The sequence below is a fragment of the Macaca fascicularis genome, chromosome 2 (assembly GCF_037993035.2).
Source record: "Macaca fascicularis isolate 582-1 chromosome 2, T2T-MFA8v1.1".
NCBI classification, from domain to species: domain Eukaryota; kingdom Metazoa; phylum Chordata; class Mammalia; order Primates; family Cercopithecidae; genus Macaca; species Macaca fascicularis.
In genome coordinates, this window is record NC_088376.1 from 170,543,761 (window position 1) to 170,562,042 (window position 18,282).

General features: G+C 36.3%; 1 protein-coding gene across 4 annotated transcripts in view; it reads left to right on the forward strand.

Moving 5' to 3' along the window:
* Positions 1–11,064, forward strand: part of ATG3 (autophagy related 3) — a 28,607-nt gene extending 17,543 nt beyond the window's left edge. For all 4 annotated transcript variants that reach the window (XM_074033461.1, XM_005548160.3, XM_005548161.4 and 1 more), the window contains 6 exons: positions 1,718–1,799; positions 5,421–5,455; positions 5,708–5,863; positions 6,950–7,077; positions 9,246–9,314; positions 10,793–11,064. In XM_074033461.1, the coding sequence (XP_073889562.1) occupies positions 1,718–1,799; positions 5,421–5,455; positions 5,708–5,863; positions 6,950–7,077; positions 9,246–9,314; positions 10,793–10,874 (552 nt within the window). In that variant the 3' untranslated portion in view covers positions 10,875–11,064. The remainder of the gene's footprint in view (positions 1–1,717; positions 1,800–5,420; positions 5,456–5,707; positions 5,864–6,949; positions 7,078–9,245; positions 9,315–10,792) is intronic.
* The last annotated feature ends 7,218 nt before the right edge of the window (positions 11,065–18,282 follow it).

Below are 18,282 nucleotides of genomic sequence, written 5' to 3' on the forward strand. Positions count from 1 at the left end.
TTTATAGGTTAAATAGTGCCATAAGCAATTTAATCATTCTCTGTATTTTCTTCACCTACTGGTAATTTGGGGTTTATTTGTTTGAATATTTGAAAGCAAACTTTAGCTTGCATCATTCAAATTTGTAACATTTTGAATGAATAGAAGCTTAATCAGTTAAGTGTTATTGCATGACTTATGGGGTAAAACATAATTGGATAGAGTTTTTCTGCTTGGAAATTCTGAGTTATTTTAGGCTGTCGTAGGTATTAGATTAGCTTTTCATTTCTCAGATCAATTGCAGTTGTCTTCATGTTTTTATATACCTGTAGTTGTTTGAAATGATATGAAAATATAATATAAAATGCTCTCACCCTTGTCTTAGTTATTTTTTTATCCGTCAGATCACTTAGAGGATAGACTATTTAGGTGGAATAATTGTGTTGCTAGTCTTACGACACATTTGCTACAACAGTTACTAAAGATATTCTTTATGTGATTTTGTCATTTGGATCTTTCCGGATTTGTAACTGGGGCTTAACAGAAAGTGATAGAAATTAAGACAAGTTTTGTGGGGTTTTTTGGTACAGTTTTATGCTTTAAGATTTAGTTATTTGGCCTGAGAATTCTTCATTTTGAAATTCGACTTTTTGGAGTGTTTGAATGACTTAAGGAGAAATCACACAAATTGCTTTGCTGTTTCAGAAGATCTTTTTTACTCTGACCATTACTATGTATGCTTCAGACTTTGGGAATGATAAATGGCAGAGTAGTGTAGATAGTGATTTTCGTGGATGGGCTTATGGTAATACCTTTAATTTTTTTATAACTTAGAATACTTGCCATCCAAACGCAAGTATTAATCTTGGTTGTCAATTTCTATTGTATTCTACTTTATCAAGTATAAATATCACCAATATGATGAAAATTTTTCTTAATGATTAATTTGTTAGATAATAGCTCATATAATAATTACTGAGACACTGACAGTGGTTTTGTGGTTTCAATTTTGGGTGTAAGAATGATTTAAGTTTTAAACATATAGTGTTAAATAAAACCACCCCTAAGTAAAATGTAACCTAGGTAAAACTAAATGTTCAATTTATCCACTTATTATGTTGACTTCAGATTTTCAGAATATTAATTTTGTGAAAACAATAGCCAGATGTTAAACCTGTTGGTCAGTATTGTTCTTTCACTCTAGAGCTAATATAGTTAAGAAATTAAACTGATATTTTGTGCGTTTTAATAATTGTAAAGTCCGACAACTTGCCTAATTCAGCTAGGATATTGTTAACAAATTAGAATGTAATAGTGTTTGATTTATATTTTAGCTTATAATATATTTGATTTATAAATATATGCACTTTTTCCTCTTAAATTATAAGTGCACAAGTTAATATAATATTGACCTGATTTTCTAATACTAATGAATTGATTGACCAAAAATACTGTTTTATTGGAAGTGCAACTGGCGATTATTTTTAAATAGTTAGCTTAGATGACTCTTACTGCTCCCATAATAACCTTTGTTATTTTTCAGTCACAGCACTTAGCACATTACTTTTAATGATTGATGTATGAATTCATTATCTCCATTGGAGTTTAAGTTTTTTGTGGAGAAGAACTGCCTTATCATTCTTATTTTCACAGTGGTTACCACTGTGCTAGCACATGGGTGTTAAGTGTTTAAATATTGAATATATTTAAGTGAATTTAAATGTAATTAATTTCAAAGGACAATATAAGACTTCAAGATTGCTCAGCACTATGTGAAGAGGAAGAAGAGGAAGATGAAGGAGAAGCTGCAGATATGGAAGGTATCCCTGTTCTAGATTTGCTTCAATTCCACTAGAATATTGATTTAGAATATTTGTAATTTATGCGGATTGAGAATTCTTCATTGAGTTGTAAGTTTAGCATATAGCAGCCTAGGGTATATTTTATATATGTTTAGTTTATGAAAATTTCATTGGTGTAAAACTTACCTTGATCTTGGACTCTTCTATTTTACTCCGAACATAGTCTTGGACAACAACATTTTTATTGGAATAACTATTAGACATAAATATTTAATACTGGGTACAGCTGCAAGATACTAATTCCTAACCAAATTATTTCAGAGCAGAACAAAGTTTGCTTATTATGCATTTTGTATTTTCTTTTCCCCCTTTGATAGCATCTTTCTACTAAAACCTGAAGATAGTGAGTTTCAATGGGGCCTTTTTTTTTTTCTTTTTTGGAGACGGAGTCTCACTCTGTCACCAGGCTGGAGTGCAGTGGCGCAATCTCGGCTCACTGCAACCTCCGTCTCCTGGGTTCAAGTGATTCTCTTGCCTCAGCCTCCCGAGTAACTGAGACTACAGATGCACGCCACCACACTCAGCTAATTTTTGTATTTTTAGTATAGAGACGGGGTTTCACCATATTGGCCAGGATGGTCTTGATCTCTTTACCTTACGATCCGCCCACCTTGGCCTCCCAAAGTGCTGGGATTACAGGTGTGGGCCACTGTGCCTGGCTAATGGGGCCTTTTGAACTACACAGAATCCCCTCAGTTTCCCAAGATTCTGAGAAGTCCTCCTCCTAGAGTTGCCAGTTGAGAATCACTGCATTAGTGAATCATTGTTACAAGAGAGAGAAACCCACTAAAATCAGAGAAGTATGGGTCTGTTAGCACATGGTTATTCAAAGCTTTGTATTTCATGAGCATGATAATCTTTTTCAATACATTTGAAACCTCAGATATTTAAAAGTAGATGAAAAAATTGCTGTCACCAGGGTGACCTCTTTGTTAAATCCAGTTTATCTTTATTACACTTACCTTTTCTGCATTGATTCTGTTAACCGTATCTTCCTCTTTTTTTTCCTCCTTTGGTTTCTATAACACTGGGTTTTCTTCCTCTTTCCTGGACTCTTTCTTCTAGTAATCTATGATTCTTTTCTTTCCCTCAGCAATTAAATGTTACTGTTTCATGGGTTTCTTTCTTTCTTTTTTTTTTTTCCTTGCTTACTCTCTGTACTGCCAGATTTTTTCTTCTGTAATGGCATTCTGTAGTCTGGCATGAGAATTTCTGCAACAAGAAAGATAGCGTATAAATTACATCCAATACTTTGTGAGAGTTTAAATATGAATATATTTATATATGTAAATAGGGTGCATGTGTAAGAAGTCGGAAAAAGGAAAAGGATATGAAAAAAGGGCAGGCATTGAAGGCTGTAAGGCAGCTGAATCCCAAAAATACATAGACTTTAGAGTGAGATAGATTGTGTTTTGTAGCATGCAGAAGTAGAAGATGGTGCCAGGTAGAGTTGAAACACCATAATGGCAAGTGATGCAAAAAGTACCTTTCTGTTTGTTTTCAAAATTACTTTCAATTCCCCATGAAACCTAGCTATATCTCTTCCTAAATTTCAGTGAGATTCTTGTCCTTATTTTCATAGTAAACTGCTATTCCTTAAGGAAATCTGAATGAATTACTTGTAACCAGAATTGATCACAGCAGCCTCACATACCATCTGTATGCTAGGGACTTCCATATCGAATCCTCTAGCCTAGATATTCTCAACTTCAGATTTATTTCAGTTTCATTTCCACCTGGATGTCTCATAGTTGTCAGAAACTGAACTCATCACCTTCTTGCACAAATATTATTTCTGAATTTCATCTGTCTCTGAATGGTATAGTTGACCAAGTTGGGTTGGTGGGGTGGCATAGAACCCTTCGATTAAAGCACTGTTTTCAAAGTACAAGCTGTGGGATTGCCTTAAATATCTGATAGTCATTTAGTATGTTTATTATATTTCCCCTAGATAGAGTTAAAGAATTGCTATATATGTAATTTTGCTCAACAATAATGTTGATGGTATCTAATATAAACGTATTTTCATTTATTGAACAAATTATTTATTGGGCAGTACAGTATTTATCAGATATTGTCCTTAGTGTTGGAGCTAAAGCAGTAGACATGATCTCATGGAGTTTATATTCTAATCAATGGAGACAAAAAATAGATAAGCAAAAGATATACTGTATTAGTTATAATTGTTAAGGAAAAAATAAAGGAGGAAAGGGCTAGAGAATCTTGGGGTGGGAATGAGTGTTGCAATTTTTAAATAAGTTGGTCAAGAAAAACCTAACTGAAAGTACACACCATTAAAATAAAGCTTGGAAGGAAGTGAATGAAACTAGGTATCTGAGGGAAGAGTGCAAAGGTCCTGAGGTGGGAATGTGTGTGGCTTATGTAAAATACTGTAAGGTATGCTTATGTCCAGATAGGAGAGAAGGGAGAGTAGTAAAGGGTGGATTCAGGTAACCAGGGACCAGGTTCTATAAGGTCTTGACATAACTCAGAGTGAGAGAAGCCATTGGAGGGTTTTTTCTTTTCAAGTAGAGGAGCGACATGATTTAACATTTCAACAGAACCACGATGCAGTGGTAAGAATAGACTGAAGGGAGAAGGGGACAGCAGGGGGCTGTTTTGATAATCTAGGCAAGAAAAGATGGTGGCTTGGGCTAGGGTCATAACATTGGTAGTGGTGAGAAACAGTAGAATTCTGGAATATTTTGAGAGTTGAGCCAAAGAGATTTGCTGCTGGATTGGATGTCATATGTGACAAGCGGAGTAGTCAAGGGTGACTCCAAGGTTTTTGACCTGAGCTTCTAGAAAGATACCATTAACTGAGATGCGGAAAAATCAAGAGTGATTAGCTTTGGAGAGGGAGTCAGGAACTCAGTTTTAGACATGTGATATTTGCAGTGTTCATTAGTTATCTAGTGGAGAAGTGAAATAAACAAATATCCAAGTCTGCAGACAGGGAATAAATTTGAAAGTCATCAATATTTAAAGTCATTGAGTCTGGATGAAATCGTTACAGAAGTAAGTGTGGATAGAGGAGAGGCAAGGTCCAGAAACTGAGCCCTTGGTTACTGCAGTGTTTGATTTTATGGTTCTTTTAAAGTAGAGGTGATGAAGAGGAACCAGCCTAGAAGATAGTGAAGCAACAGTCAGTGATGTGGGAGGAAAGCCATATTTTAAAAGCCAAGGAAAGAAAATGTTCCAAGGAGAAGGGACTAAAAAATGCCACGTGTTCCTGATAGGTCAGTTAAGATGAAAACTGGGCATTTACCACTGGATTCAGCAAAGAGGAGGTCACCGATGACTTTAATGAACATGTTTATGCAATTATAGAAGTAGCCTTGTATACACTGTGGAGCCACTGAGGACTCTACAGCATTATTATGTCAAGCCTTAAACATGCTGACTTTCTCTGGGCTTTTGCCTTTGGAAGTATCAAATTAGCTCACTTATATCTATTCAATATCTTTGTTAAAAACAACGGCAAAATCCCAGTTTTTGAATGCTACTATGAAGTAATACTTAAATTGGTTTAGGCGATTTTCTTGAACTTGATTAATCTTTTGTTGCTTTTTATAACAGAATATGAAGAGAGTGGATTGTTGGAAACAGATGAGGTTTGTAAATTGAGTTTTCTTTAGTTAATTTTTAATGAATGAACTTGGGGATTCGTGTTCTTATTAATATATTGATCTTTCAAAGAAATTCTAATTTGTTCATATTGATTATAGCATATACAATTTAGCTTTGAGTTCAAGTTCATTTACCCTTAAGAAAACAAAATATAGAATGGAAAAAATAGGTTTTCTAGAATGTCACATTCATACTGATTTAATGGTTGTAAATTTTTCTCTTTTATTATGTGCCAGGCTACCCTAGATACAAGCAAAATAGTAGAAGCTTGTAAAGCCAAAACTGATGCTGGCGGTGAAGATGCTATTTTGCAAACCAGAACTTACGACCTTTACATCACTTATGATAAATATTACCAGACTCCACGATTATGGTTGTTTGGCTATGATGAGGTAAAAATTAGAAGCATTATATTTTAATATCAATATTTTAAATTGTTGGGTTTAATTTCTTCTTCATTAGGTCCATGGGTATTTATTGTAGTGTTTTAAATGTTGGAAATCATTTGTTTTACAGTTTTATGATTAATGTTGAACTTGATTCTTTCTTATTTTGAATGAACTATAAATTATTCAGTGTAGCAACAATAATGCTAAGACATAAACAGAAATAGTCTGTTACATATTCCTTGACCTCTAAGCTTATGCCTTCAAAATGTGAGGGAAATTTAAATTTTGTTTGGGATTACATCAGTTGGGTATGTAGGCATTTAGAGAATGACCATTGTCACATGTGAAGAAAGTGGATTGTTGTATGTATGTATTTTTCCCCTTAAGACAGAAAACTCATCTGCTTAATTGAATTAAAGGATAATTGATATAAGATTAACTTGTTTAATCTGTCATTCTTATGGCTATATATGGGAAACAAGAAAATAAAATCAGTCTAAAAGATGAGTTACAAAGCTATAAAATGTTTTGACAGCCACAAACTTGTCTTTTTGTGAGATTTTTTTTCTGCATTAGGGGGTAGCTGTCACAGAGCTTGGCTATGACTCCTTCCTGTCCTTCCCTTGATATTAATAAATTGTAAAATTTCCCGGAAATCATTCTAAACAGTCTAGAATTCTAAATTGCAAGTGACGTGAGATGGAGAACTAAATATATTAGAAACCTTGAGATTTAGGCTGAAAGTTTCTAAATAGTAAATTTTTTTTTTTTTTTTTTTTTTGAGATGGAGTCTCACTCTGTTGGAGTGCAGTGGCGCAATCTCTGCTTACTGCAAGCTCCACCTCTGAGGTTCACGCCATTCTCCTGCCTCAGCCTCACAAGTAGCTGGGACCACAGGTCCCCGCCACCACACCCTGCTAATTTTTTGTATTTTTAGTAGAGACGGGGTTTCACCGTGTTGACCAGGATGGTCTTGATCTCCTGACCTCGTGTTCTACCCGCCTCAGCCTCCCAAGTGCTGGGATTACAGGAGTGAGCCACTGCACCCGGCCCTAAATAGTAATTTCACAGCATTTTTTATGCTTTCAGCAACGGCAGCCTTTAACAGTTGAGCACATGTATGAAGACATCAGTCAAGATCATGTGAAGAAAACAGTGACCATTGAAAATCACCCTCATCTGCCACCACCTCCTATGTGTTCAGTTCACCCATGCAGGTATGTATATGTAGAGATAAATATATTTTTTGGTGTGATTGTATATTTCATGGATTTGTTACTTGAGAATCTTGAAACATAGAACCCTAACAGAAAAAAATTTTCTGAATAAACAAGTAAAATTCTCTCTTGTCCTCCTTAGAAATTTTCTTGTGCTTACATATATAAGAAAAAGGAAAAAAACAACTCACCAATTTAAGTTTAATACGTTAAGAATTTTTTTGTTCTCTGTGGGTGTTTGTAGAATAGATGGATCTTTGTGATTTTACTACACTTTTTAGCTCCCAGAACAGTTTGGAAGATTCTGTTTGTGACTCAGAAATAGTCATCATTTAGATATGGTTTGCTGTGTTGTGACTGCTTTTCTGTGAATGTAGACCATAGAGTTAACCTTGTGATTTTTTTAGGTGACCTATTTGCTTTCTTTTATTGATTAGTGAAGGGAGATATATGTATGTATGTTCTTCAGTTGAGAGTTCGTCAGCCTTAGCAAGTCAAGTGCGTTTATAAATTGGGATTTTCTTTGTGTCAGTGGCTTTTCACAGAACCAAATCTGTGAAGCTAAACCTATATACATGATTTGTTCAAAATTTTTCTTTAAAAAAAAAAGTTATTACATGCTAATTTCTTTAGGTTGGTTATTTCTAATAGATAACTTTTGCAGTTGATTGGAAAATACTAGTAAGTTTTTTTCGGTGAATATTGGTTACATACTAGTAACAGTATTTTTCAGTGAAACTCATTCTGTTGACCAATTAGATGAAACATTTCATTTTCTCTTCCCTCTAGTTAAAAACAACCTTTAATATTTTCTTCTGGTATTCTGTAACCTCTTTACTCTCAAACTTTAACCCCATGGGAGACCTTGATCATTTTTTCATTTTTCTAATGTCTGAAACTTTAATTGCTGGCTATGAAAAATAATTTAGGAGCCATTAGCTTTAGTTTTGAATTACGTAATCTAAAAAGTTTTCAGTTTTTAGAATTATTCTCTTGATTCCTCTTATGGTTTAAGGTCTTAGGATGGTGCTTATCAAACTGAAGCATATTTCTTTCTGAGGTGTAAAATTTACTCATTTGGGGGAAAAGTAATTTAACTGGTAATTATGTTAAACATTTTAATAAAATAGATGACTATATTGTGGAATGGGATGCAAATATTTCAAAAAATCTGAGTGCCTGTAAAATAAAACTTCAAGGATATTTTAGACCGTTCTATGGGCTGCCTCAGATTGTGCCTTCAAATCCTCTGGAATGATACATTCCCTCTCATATTCTAAGTTGACTTAGAATATGTGCTAAGGTTGTAGTCGTAAAAACTGAAGCAGCATTATTTAAGCCAAGGTATGTTAAAAAGACTTTCTTTAAAAATTGTCTTTTTCTTAGTTTCTGTGCCTAGATACTTTGATGCCACTATTTTCTGTAGCACAGGAGAGATACCAATTGGCCATGATGTATAGATAGGATAGAAACTTCATATAAATAAATACCTTTCTTTTTATAAGCAAAAATAATTGTTTTTACATAGAATTGGATAAATTTTAGAATACCCATTAGGACAAAGAAACAAATACAAACCTCTTAACTCTGACCAATTAGCTTTTCTTAAACCCTCTCAGTTTTGGCTTGTTCTCAACTAAATCAACAGCCCAGATCACACGATTATAGATACCTCTTTGCTTTTTTGTCCAACTGACACCATGTGCCTTTTTTTTTTTTTTTTTGTAATTTGCGTGATATGACTCTTTTTTGTTTCTTAGAGCAAACAGCTGTCATTCCACATTTTCTCCTGCATGATTTCCCCTTCCCTGGTTTTGTGCCTTCCTTATCTGTCCCAATTATCAGAACACTAACTAATGCCATTGTGCCTGCTGTGACTACCATAGCTTTTTAAGATTGCACCCTCCACTGGTAAAACTATTTGCATGGCATAACAATCTATAATCTTGTGTTTTGGAAGTGGAGGGGAGATATTTTATAATTTAACTATTTTAATAAATACTTTATAGTTATTGGGGAATGGTGGGAGAGATAAGTTTGTAATGTAACTATTATATTAAAAATTAATTCACTGACAGTAATACGGTCGATTTCTTTACAAATGAAAATGTGTTTTTCCTCTTTTGGTCTAATCGGTCTACATTAATAATTTTTTTTTTGGCTTCTAGGCATGCTGAGGTGATGAAGAAAATCATTGAGACTGTTGCAGAAGGAGGGGGAGAACTTGGAGTTCATATGTATCCTTCCCTGTGTGTAGGATTAATGGCAAAATGGCTTTAGGATTTTTTTTTTTTTTTGAGAAATTTAGTGTAACCTTAATGACATAGTACCTATAACTTGTTTTAACTTCTCATATCTGAAAATCCTAGTGGAAGTCTTTAATTTATTTAGAAAATGTTTTTTGTGGTAGTTACACCTTGCTTAGTTGATTAGAACATGTCCCCATGTGTAGCAGTAGCTCAGCCTTGTTACAGAGGTAACTACTAATTTAGAGTAATAACATGAGTATCTTTTTCTTAGGTATATTTCCAATTTAACTTGTTACCAAAAATGTACTTTCCCATCAGGTAAAAGTAAAATTATAGGTTGTGTCAATTGGAGGTGTCTCTGAAGCAAATAATTCAACTTAAACAAATAGGTAAATTAAAAAGTAATTAATGTACTACATGAGGTGCTTTAGATATTCTTAAAATATAGTATGTTCATTTTTCTCAAGACAGTAGCACCTTTCTTGTATCTTACTATAGTTTTCCTACTCAGTTTTCTTGGATTGACAAAAGTAATAAATTCAAGTTAATGCCCAAGCAAACTGTTGGATCCTAAAGTACCTGTACGCATAGCATAGATTCATCACACAGTCAAAATCAGTGATTAAGATGCCAGATAGCTTGAATTAGTTTCATGCTAGGTTAATAGTTGACATGGTGGTGGTTTCTGTTACTAAGTATTAGATTAGATATGGAGACTCAGACTGAGGGGCGTTGCTAATAAAGTGTGTCCCTAAGAAGAACTATGAGCTGATTTGATATTGAAACAAACCTAAAACTTCCAGTCCAAACCATATTTACTCCTAAAGTCCTATTATGCCTAACTGGCACATCTCTATGCTGGATACTAGGAAGCAACTGGGAAGACTGTCTATATATAATTCATAATAGTAATTGGTTTCCCCCAATGAAAAGTAAGCTCTTAACGTTTTTAAGTGCAATGAACATAAAAAAATTTCAGAATTTAATTAAAGACAGTCCAGTAAAGCAGTGTGACAAATACATACAGTAACCTAGAATCAGTCTACTATATAGGGTTTTCATTTAAGTTTTTTCTCTTTTGCTACAGTACTTTTATAGTCTATTCTGCCTTATTTTCTGACATAACTCTAGCAAACTTAAAGGGGTCTAGTAAATGAGTACATTTTGTACTCGATTAAACATGTATAGCTTTGTCCCTTTATTTTTATATCAAAGTAATTGTGCTTATATGAATGCCTACTCATTAAGAAGCTTCAAATTCAATATTAGAATGAGTGGTCAGGTAACTTTAAAGAGCCTCATGTTAAATAGACACAAATTTGCATAGTTGAATTCTTTAATAGACTTAATTTAAGGGTTTTTGATTTTTTTTGAGAAATTAATGGCTTAATAAAATGGATAATTACAACATGGGCTTAAAACATAGAACTGTTTACAAATCTTATTTTCCTTAACTAAACCTTTAGGTATCTTCTTATTTTCTTGAAATTTGTACAAGCTGTCATTCCAACAATAGAATATGACTACACAAGGCATTTCACAATGTAGTGAAGAGAGCATAAAATCTATCCTAATTACTGGTTCTGATTTTTAAAGAATTAACCCATAGATGTGACCATTGACCATATTCATCAATATATACAGTTTCTCTAATAAAGGGACTTATATGTTTATGCATTAAATAAAAATATGTTCCGCTACCAGCCTTATTTGTTTAATAAAAATCAGTGTAAAGAGACAGTTTTTCTTGCTTCTTATTAAGAGGTTATGATTTGATTTCCCCTAAATAACAATAAGTGAAGACATCTGTCTCATATAGAATGATGACAGATTATTTTTGGTTCACATTTATGAGGAAGGTATTAAATGTATAAGTCTCAAAACTAGGATTAGAAAACACTGTGTGCTAGACTGTCTTCTTTTCTTTGTTCCTTTTGTTTTCTCTTACCTTTTCCTGTCTGCTGATAGTTAATATTTATGATGCGCTTACTGTTTGCCATGAACTCTTAAGTACTATTACTTACATGTTTCCCAATTGTTGTATTAAGTTCATAGCACCAAAATTATTTTTTATTAAGGATTCGGGAATATTTCTTCTATTGTGATTGCCTGGTAGAATACTAGAATTTAAAGGGATAATAAGTTTATTCTGTCATATCAGCTTATAGATCTAGGTATAGGAGTTTAGAAAGGCAAGTATTCTGCTCTAGGATACATACTGAAAGCCAAGGAGGAAAACCTAAGCCCTTTGTTCTGTTTATACCACTACATTCCTCATCTTTGTTCTTTCAGTAGTCTGCATAAAGTGGAATGGCTAATCTTGTCCATAGTTTTGTTTTATTTTCTCCTCATCATTTAAGAATATCCTCCTTGCTTTCTTTCTTTTCCTCCCTTTTCCAATCAATTATTGTATTACAAGAAAATCTCCATAATGAAGTTAATGACTTGGAGGTATTGTGGTGTTTGATATGGTATAATACGGAGATGATAAACATGGACGTCATCCTCATACTTCAAAATATTCTGCTTGCTCATGTAGACAGAAAACTGCTCTCCTTTCTTAAATTGATCTTTTAAACCGATTTTACTGGAATTTTTTTTTTAGTATCTTTCATTTACATGATCTCAAATATTAAATGTTATCACATTGTCAGCATTTTTCTCCCAGTTAAGTTTTATTTGTCAAAAGTATAGGCATCTTCAATCCCTCAATTCTTTTGTTGTTAAGTAGTCATATTTATCTCAGTCACCACTAGGTGGCACAAATACTTTTTTGGTCAAACCTTTTAAATTTCAGGATATTTTTTACAATTGAAATATTTGTATGGTTATCCAGTGTATAAATAAAAGCGTGTGTGTTAATGGTATAAATGTGTTTTTATGAGTTCAGATTTATAGCACTCATTGAAAACAGTGAGTTTTGATGAACAATAGATTTGTTCTGAAAAGCTTGAAATTCAGATTATGGATAATCTTACAAATTTTCACTTCGAGTTTATTTCTAATTTTAGTTTCATAGTATTTTAAAACATTAGATTTACATACATAGCAAATGGTATTAACTTTTTTAACTTTTAATTTTAAAATAATTTTATAAAGATTTATAGAACCGTTCCAAAGGTAGCACAAGAGTCCTGTGTACTCCACTCAGCTTCCTATATGTCAATATTTTACTAAGAAATTAACACTGATACTATCAACTACAGATTTTATTCACATTTCCTCAGTTGTTTGTTCATTGTTTCCTCATTATTAGCCTGAGGTTATGAATTTTGGGGAAGCATACCACAGAAGTTATGTGTCTTTCCCTTTACATTATGTATTTCTCATTGCATTTAGTACTACTAAGTCTATAGTACTTAATTAAGGTGATGTTTGCTAGGTTTCTCTACTCTATATAGTTTAATATTTATTCCTTTCCATTGTTAGAAGTGAATCACTAAGTCTATAGAAGTTTATAGCCACAAGGGAAAAGAATTAATCTTTGCTTTCTGGAGAAACCACCACAGTAGTAATCAGTAAATTTTGGGAGAGATACTTTGAGGTAATAAAAATATCCAGTTTTTAAGTTTCATCTAGTAATTTTAGCATTAATCAATGAATCTTGCCTGAAACAGTTATTACTGTAGTGTTCTACTGGTATGCCTATTTTGCTTATATCACCCCCACATACACACACGGGTTTTTTTTTTTGTTTTTTTGTTTTTTGTCTTTTTTTTTGGAGACAGAATCTTGCTGTCACCCAGGCTGGATTGCAGTGATGCGATCTCGGCTCACTGCAACCTCCACCTCCCTGGTTCAAGTGATTCTCATGCCTCAGCCTCACAAGTAACTGGGATTATACAGCATGTGCAACCACGTCAGGCTAATTTTTGTATTTTTAGTAGAGACAGAGTTGCACTATTTTGGCTAGGCTGGTTTCGAACTCCTGGCCTCAAGTGATCTGTCTGCCTCAGCCTCCCAAAGTGTTGGGATTATAGGCATAAGCCAACATGCCTGCCTTTCACTCCACCTTGATTACTGTGGTAAACCTTGAAATAGCATAGTGTGAACCCTCCAACAATTGTTGTGGCTATTCTAGTTTCTTTGCCATTCCATATAAATTTTAGAATCAGCTTGCTGAGATTTTAAGTGCCTTCAATCTGTAGATCAAGTAAGGGAGAATTTACATCTTAACGACATTGAGTCTTCAAATTTATAAATAGAATATATCTCTAGGTTTTTAAAATTCCTTTCATCATGTACATATTTCGTTAGATTTATACCTAAGTACTTTGAGGTTTTTTGGTGCTATTATGTGGCTATAAACTTTCTAGGAAGTCCAGTATAATGTTGAGTAGGAGTGATAACAGGTGACATCTTTGCCTAGTTTTTGATCTTGGAGCAATTGAGTTTTTCACTATTAAGTAGAATGTTAGCTGTAGCTTTTTATGGATGCCTTCTGTTAAGGAAGCTCCCCTCAAATTCTAGTTTGCTGAGAGTTTTTGTCATGAATGTTGAAGTTTTCCAAATTATTTTTCTTTATCTCTTGGGATGATCAATATAGTTTTTAAAATTTAGTTTGTTAATTTGGTGAATTACATTAACTATTGAGACAGCCTTGCATTCCTTGAATGAACTCTGTAGTTTCTTTTTTTTTTTTTTTTTTTTTGAGACGGAGTCTCGCTCTGTAGCCCAGGCTGGAGTGCAGTGGCCAGATTTCAGCTCACTGCAAGCTCCGCCTCCCGGGTTCACGCCATTCTCCGGCCTCAGCCTCCAGAGTAGCTGGGACTACAGGAGCCCGCCACTTCGCCCGGCTAGTTTTTTGTATTTCTTTAGTAGAGACGGGGTTTCACCGTGTTCGCCAGGATGGTCTCGATCTCCTGACCTCGTGATCCGCCCGTCTCGGCCTCCCAAAGTGCTGGGATTACAGGCTTTGTAGTTTCATTTTTATGTGTTGCTGGATTTGGTTTTGTAAAATTTGGAGTGGGGGGGTGACTTTTGCATTTGCATTCTTTAGGGATGTTGGACTGTTTTCTTCTAACGTCTTTGTCTGGTTTCAGTTTAGGAATAATGCCTCATAATATGAGTTGAGTAGTATGTGTTCTCTTATTTTCTTGAAGAGGTTGCATAGAAGCTAAATTTGCCAGTAAAACATTGGGGCCTGGATATTTTAAGTTTTAAAATGTAGCATTATTATTATTATTATTATTTTTTTTTTTTTTTTTTTTTTTTTTTTTTTTTTTTTTTTTGAGATGGAGTCTCGCTCTGTCGCCCAGGCTGGAGTGCAGTGGCCAGATCTCAGCTCACTGCAAGCTCTGACTCCCGGGTTCACGCCATTCTCCTGCCTCAGCCTCCCAAGTAGCTGGGACTACAGGTACCCGCCACCTCGCCCAGCTAGTTTTTTGTATTTTTTAGTAGAGACGGGGTTTCACCGTATTAGCCAGGATGGTCTCGATCTCCTGACCTCGTGATCCGCCCGTCTCGGCCTCCCAAAGTGCTGGGATTACAGGCTTGAGCCACTCGCCCAGCCGGACAATTTCTTGTGTGAGTTTGATGGTTTGTGTTTTTTTAAGGAATTTTGTTCTATAGTAGATATAGAAGGGAAAGATCCTGGTAGTTTCTGTCCCTCGTGCATAGCTAACATTCCCCTCCCCTAGGTCTCCACCACAATGCATAGGTTCTTTTTATTTCTGTGAGTGCCAGGTGGAGTTCCTGGAAGAAGAGCCTGTAAGAGGATGTGGTTTCCTCTCCAGGGGTTTCAGCCTCAGGGCTTTCACCTTATTCTGCACTCGACTTTCACCAGTTTGTCAGCTATTTTAGATGAACTACCCCAAGTGGGCTTGTGTCATCTCTTTCTGTAGAGGAGATTTTGGACCAGTTGTTTTCTCTGAAACCTCAGGTCTCCTGAGAGTTTTCAGAAAGTCTTAAATTTGAAGTTAGTCCTGCCCCTTTTTTACTACAGGGTGAAATCAACACTTCCAACTTTCTACATCCTGAGGCGGAAGTCTCTATGTTGTTTAAAATGCCAATTCAGGATATACTCCTTAAGCTAAATTGTGGAAAAATGGTTCCAACCTCTGCCTATAAATGATTTTACTTGGAAGTGTAATGTGATTGTTCATGGTATACTAAGCATTTAGTATATAACATGTTTACTTTTTTTAGCAGTTTGAAAAATAGTTGGTATATGTTTAAAATGTAATTCTGTGGGGAAAAGAAAGAGATCAGACTGTTACTGTGTCTATGTAGAAAGAAGTAGACATAAGAAACTCCATTTTGTTCTGTACTAAGAAATTCTGCCTTGAGATGCTGTTAATCTATAACCCTAGCCCCAACCCTGGGCCCGCAGAGACATGTGCTATGTTGATTCAAGGTTTAATGGATTTAGGGCTATGCAGGATGTGCTTTGTTAAAAAGGTGTTTGAAGGCAATATGCTTGGTAAAAGTCATCGCCATTCTCTAACGTGGAGTACCCAGGGACACAATGCACTGTGGAAGGCCGCAGGGTCCTCTGCCTAGGAAAGCCAGGTATTGTCCAAGGTTTTTCCCCATGTAATAGCCTGAGATATGGCCTCATGGGAAGTGAAAGACCTGACCGTCCCCCAGCCCCACACCCGTAAAGGGTCTGTGCTGAGGAGGAGTAGTGAAAGAGGAAAGCCTCTTTGCAGTTGAGATAAGAGGAAGTCATCTGTCTCCTGTTTGTCCCTGGGAATGGAATGTCTCAGTGTAAAACCCGATCATACGTTCTATTTACTGAGATAGGAGAAAACCGCCTTATGGCTGGAGGTGAGACATACTGGCAGCAATACTGCTCTTTACTGCACTAAAATGTTTGTGTAAAGTCAGACATAAATCTGGCCTACGTGCACATCGAGGCACAGCACCTTTCCTTAAACTTACTTATGACACAGAGATCTTTGCTCACCTATTTTCCTGCTGACCCTCTCCTCACCATTACCCTGTAGTCCTGCCGCATCCCCCTCACCGAGATGATAGAGATAGTGATCAATAAATACTGAGGGAACTCAGAGACCAGTGCCAGCGTGGGTTCTCCATATGCTGAGTGCCAGTCCCCTGGGCCCACTGTTCTTTCTGTATACTTTGTGTCTGTGTCTTACTTCTTTTCGCAGTCTCTCATCCCACCTGATGAGAAACACTCACAGGTGTGTAGGGGCTGGCCCCTTTCATAATTCAAATAAATTAGTGATATAAGAACCCCCAAAGCACTCTGCAAAACTTACTCGTCTGAAGAATGCATAGTTCAATTTGTAGGATTTGAGCTTCTATTGCAAAAAAGGAGAGACAACCAAGCAACTTAAGCCCAACGTCTCCTAAAAAATATTAAGTAGAAAGAATAGCAGGCCTGTAGAAAAATATTAAGTAGAAAGAATAGCAGGCCTGTAGAAAAATATTAAGTAGAATAGCAGGCCTGTAGAATAGCAGGCCTAAGCGCATGAACTGCAGTAAGTTGTTTCATAGGTAAATCTTACTACTTGTTAGGCCACAGAATGGAGGATACTTTGTGTTTACAATTTATACTCTTCCTATTTCCAAAGATTTAAGGGAACATATTCTTGCAGTGACAACTCAAATCACTGGCAAATTGGTCGAGCTATATTGACTGCTTCTCATCTTACAGACCTTTCCAGAAGGCTGCTTAGTGTCTTTAGGACATGACAGCAGGTTCCTCCCAGAGCAAGTCATCTAAGAGAGTAAGGCAGAAGCTGCAATATCTCTTATGACCTAGTCTCAAAATTCACATGATGTGATTTCCTCAGTATCCTATTGGTAATAGAGGTCAGCCTATTCAGTGTGAGAGGGAACTACACAAGTGTGTGAATGTCATGAGATGATGATTGTGAACCATCTTGGAGGCTCACTAGCATAGCCAGGAATCTCAATTAAAAAAAATTTTGAGGCATCAAGATAGCTGACTGAAGGTGCCCAGCACTCACCTCCAAAAAGAAAAGCCAAACAACAAGTAGATAGCCACATGTTGAATGGAGTGTCCAAGGGAGAACACTGGGGATTCAACAGGGAAGTGACAGGGACCCTAAGGCACAGAAACTCAAGATGGCAACAGAGAGGGGAAAGCAAAGCACCCAACTTGGATTGGCTTTTAGCTGAGAAGGATTCCGCATTCTAGGGAAAAGATAAATGGGAGATCCCCAGCAGTCCTCGTTCCCACAACAGATGCTTGCAATCTTACCTACATGAGAGCCCCTTATCCCTCACAGGTCCTGACCCTAGGATAGGGAGCTGCCTGGAGTTCTTGCCAACTATACTGTTTCAGAGAGAGAATTCACACTGGGTCCCACTGACCCCCTGGTACCCAAGCTGCTATAGCACAGTGCCATTTTGAGAGTGGCACTACCACTGTACTACATTGTGCTCAGGTGCCCAGTAGACCCTGCATCTCCACATTCCCTGGGACCCTGTTGACATCCACTCCGAGGGTTGTAGCATCACAACACAAGCTGGACCCCAGCAAAGTCTTGTTCTCGGCACTTGAGCCCAGTCAGCATCCTATACCCTGGGAAAAGGAAGTCCAAAACATCCGGGAGGCTGCTCCCAGAACATAGCCAATATGTGCACTCCCCAGAGCCTGAGACCCACTTGCCCATGTGTGCCACCCATAGTCCAAGGACTGTCCTGCCCAGGGCTTGCTGCCACTGGCACCTATGCATGGTGTCCAGGAACCAAGGACTAATTTGCCTGTAACCCACCATCACCAGCAACCTTGCCCGCTACAGTGGTAAGGCTGCTGCATGCCTGCACCCATTGCCCAGGAGCCCCAAGGACTGGTTGACCTGGTATCTGCAGTCACCATCACCAGTACCCAAGCATGCCCCCTCTGAGAGCTAAGAGCTGGCTTGCCCAGCATTCTTGTCTCCAGCAAAGTCTTGCCATAGCCTCCACAAACAATTGCAGCCTAAAGTGAGTAACTTGCAGACACCACTGATTATTACAGTTT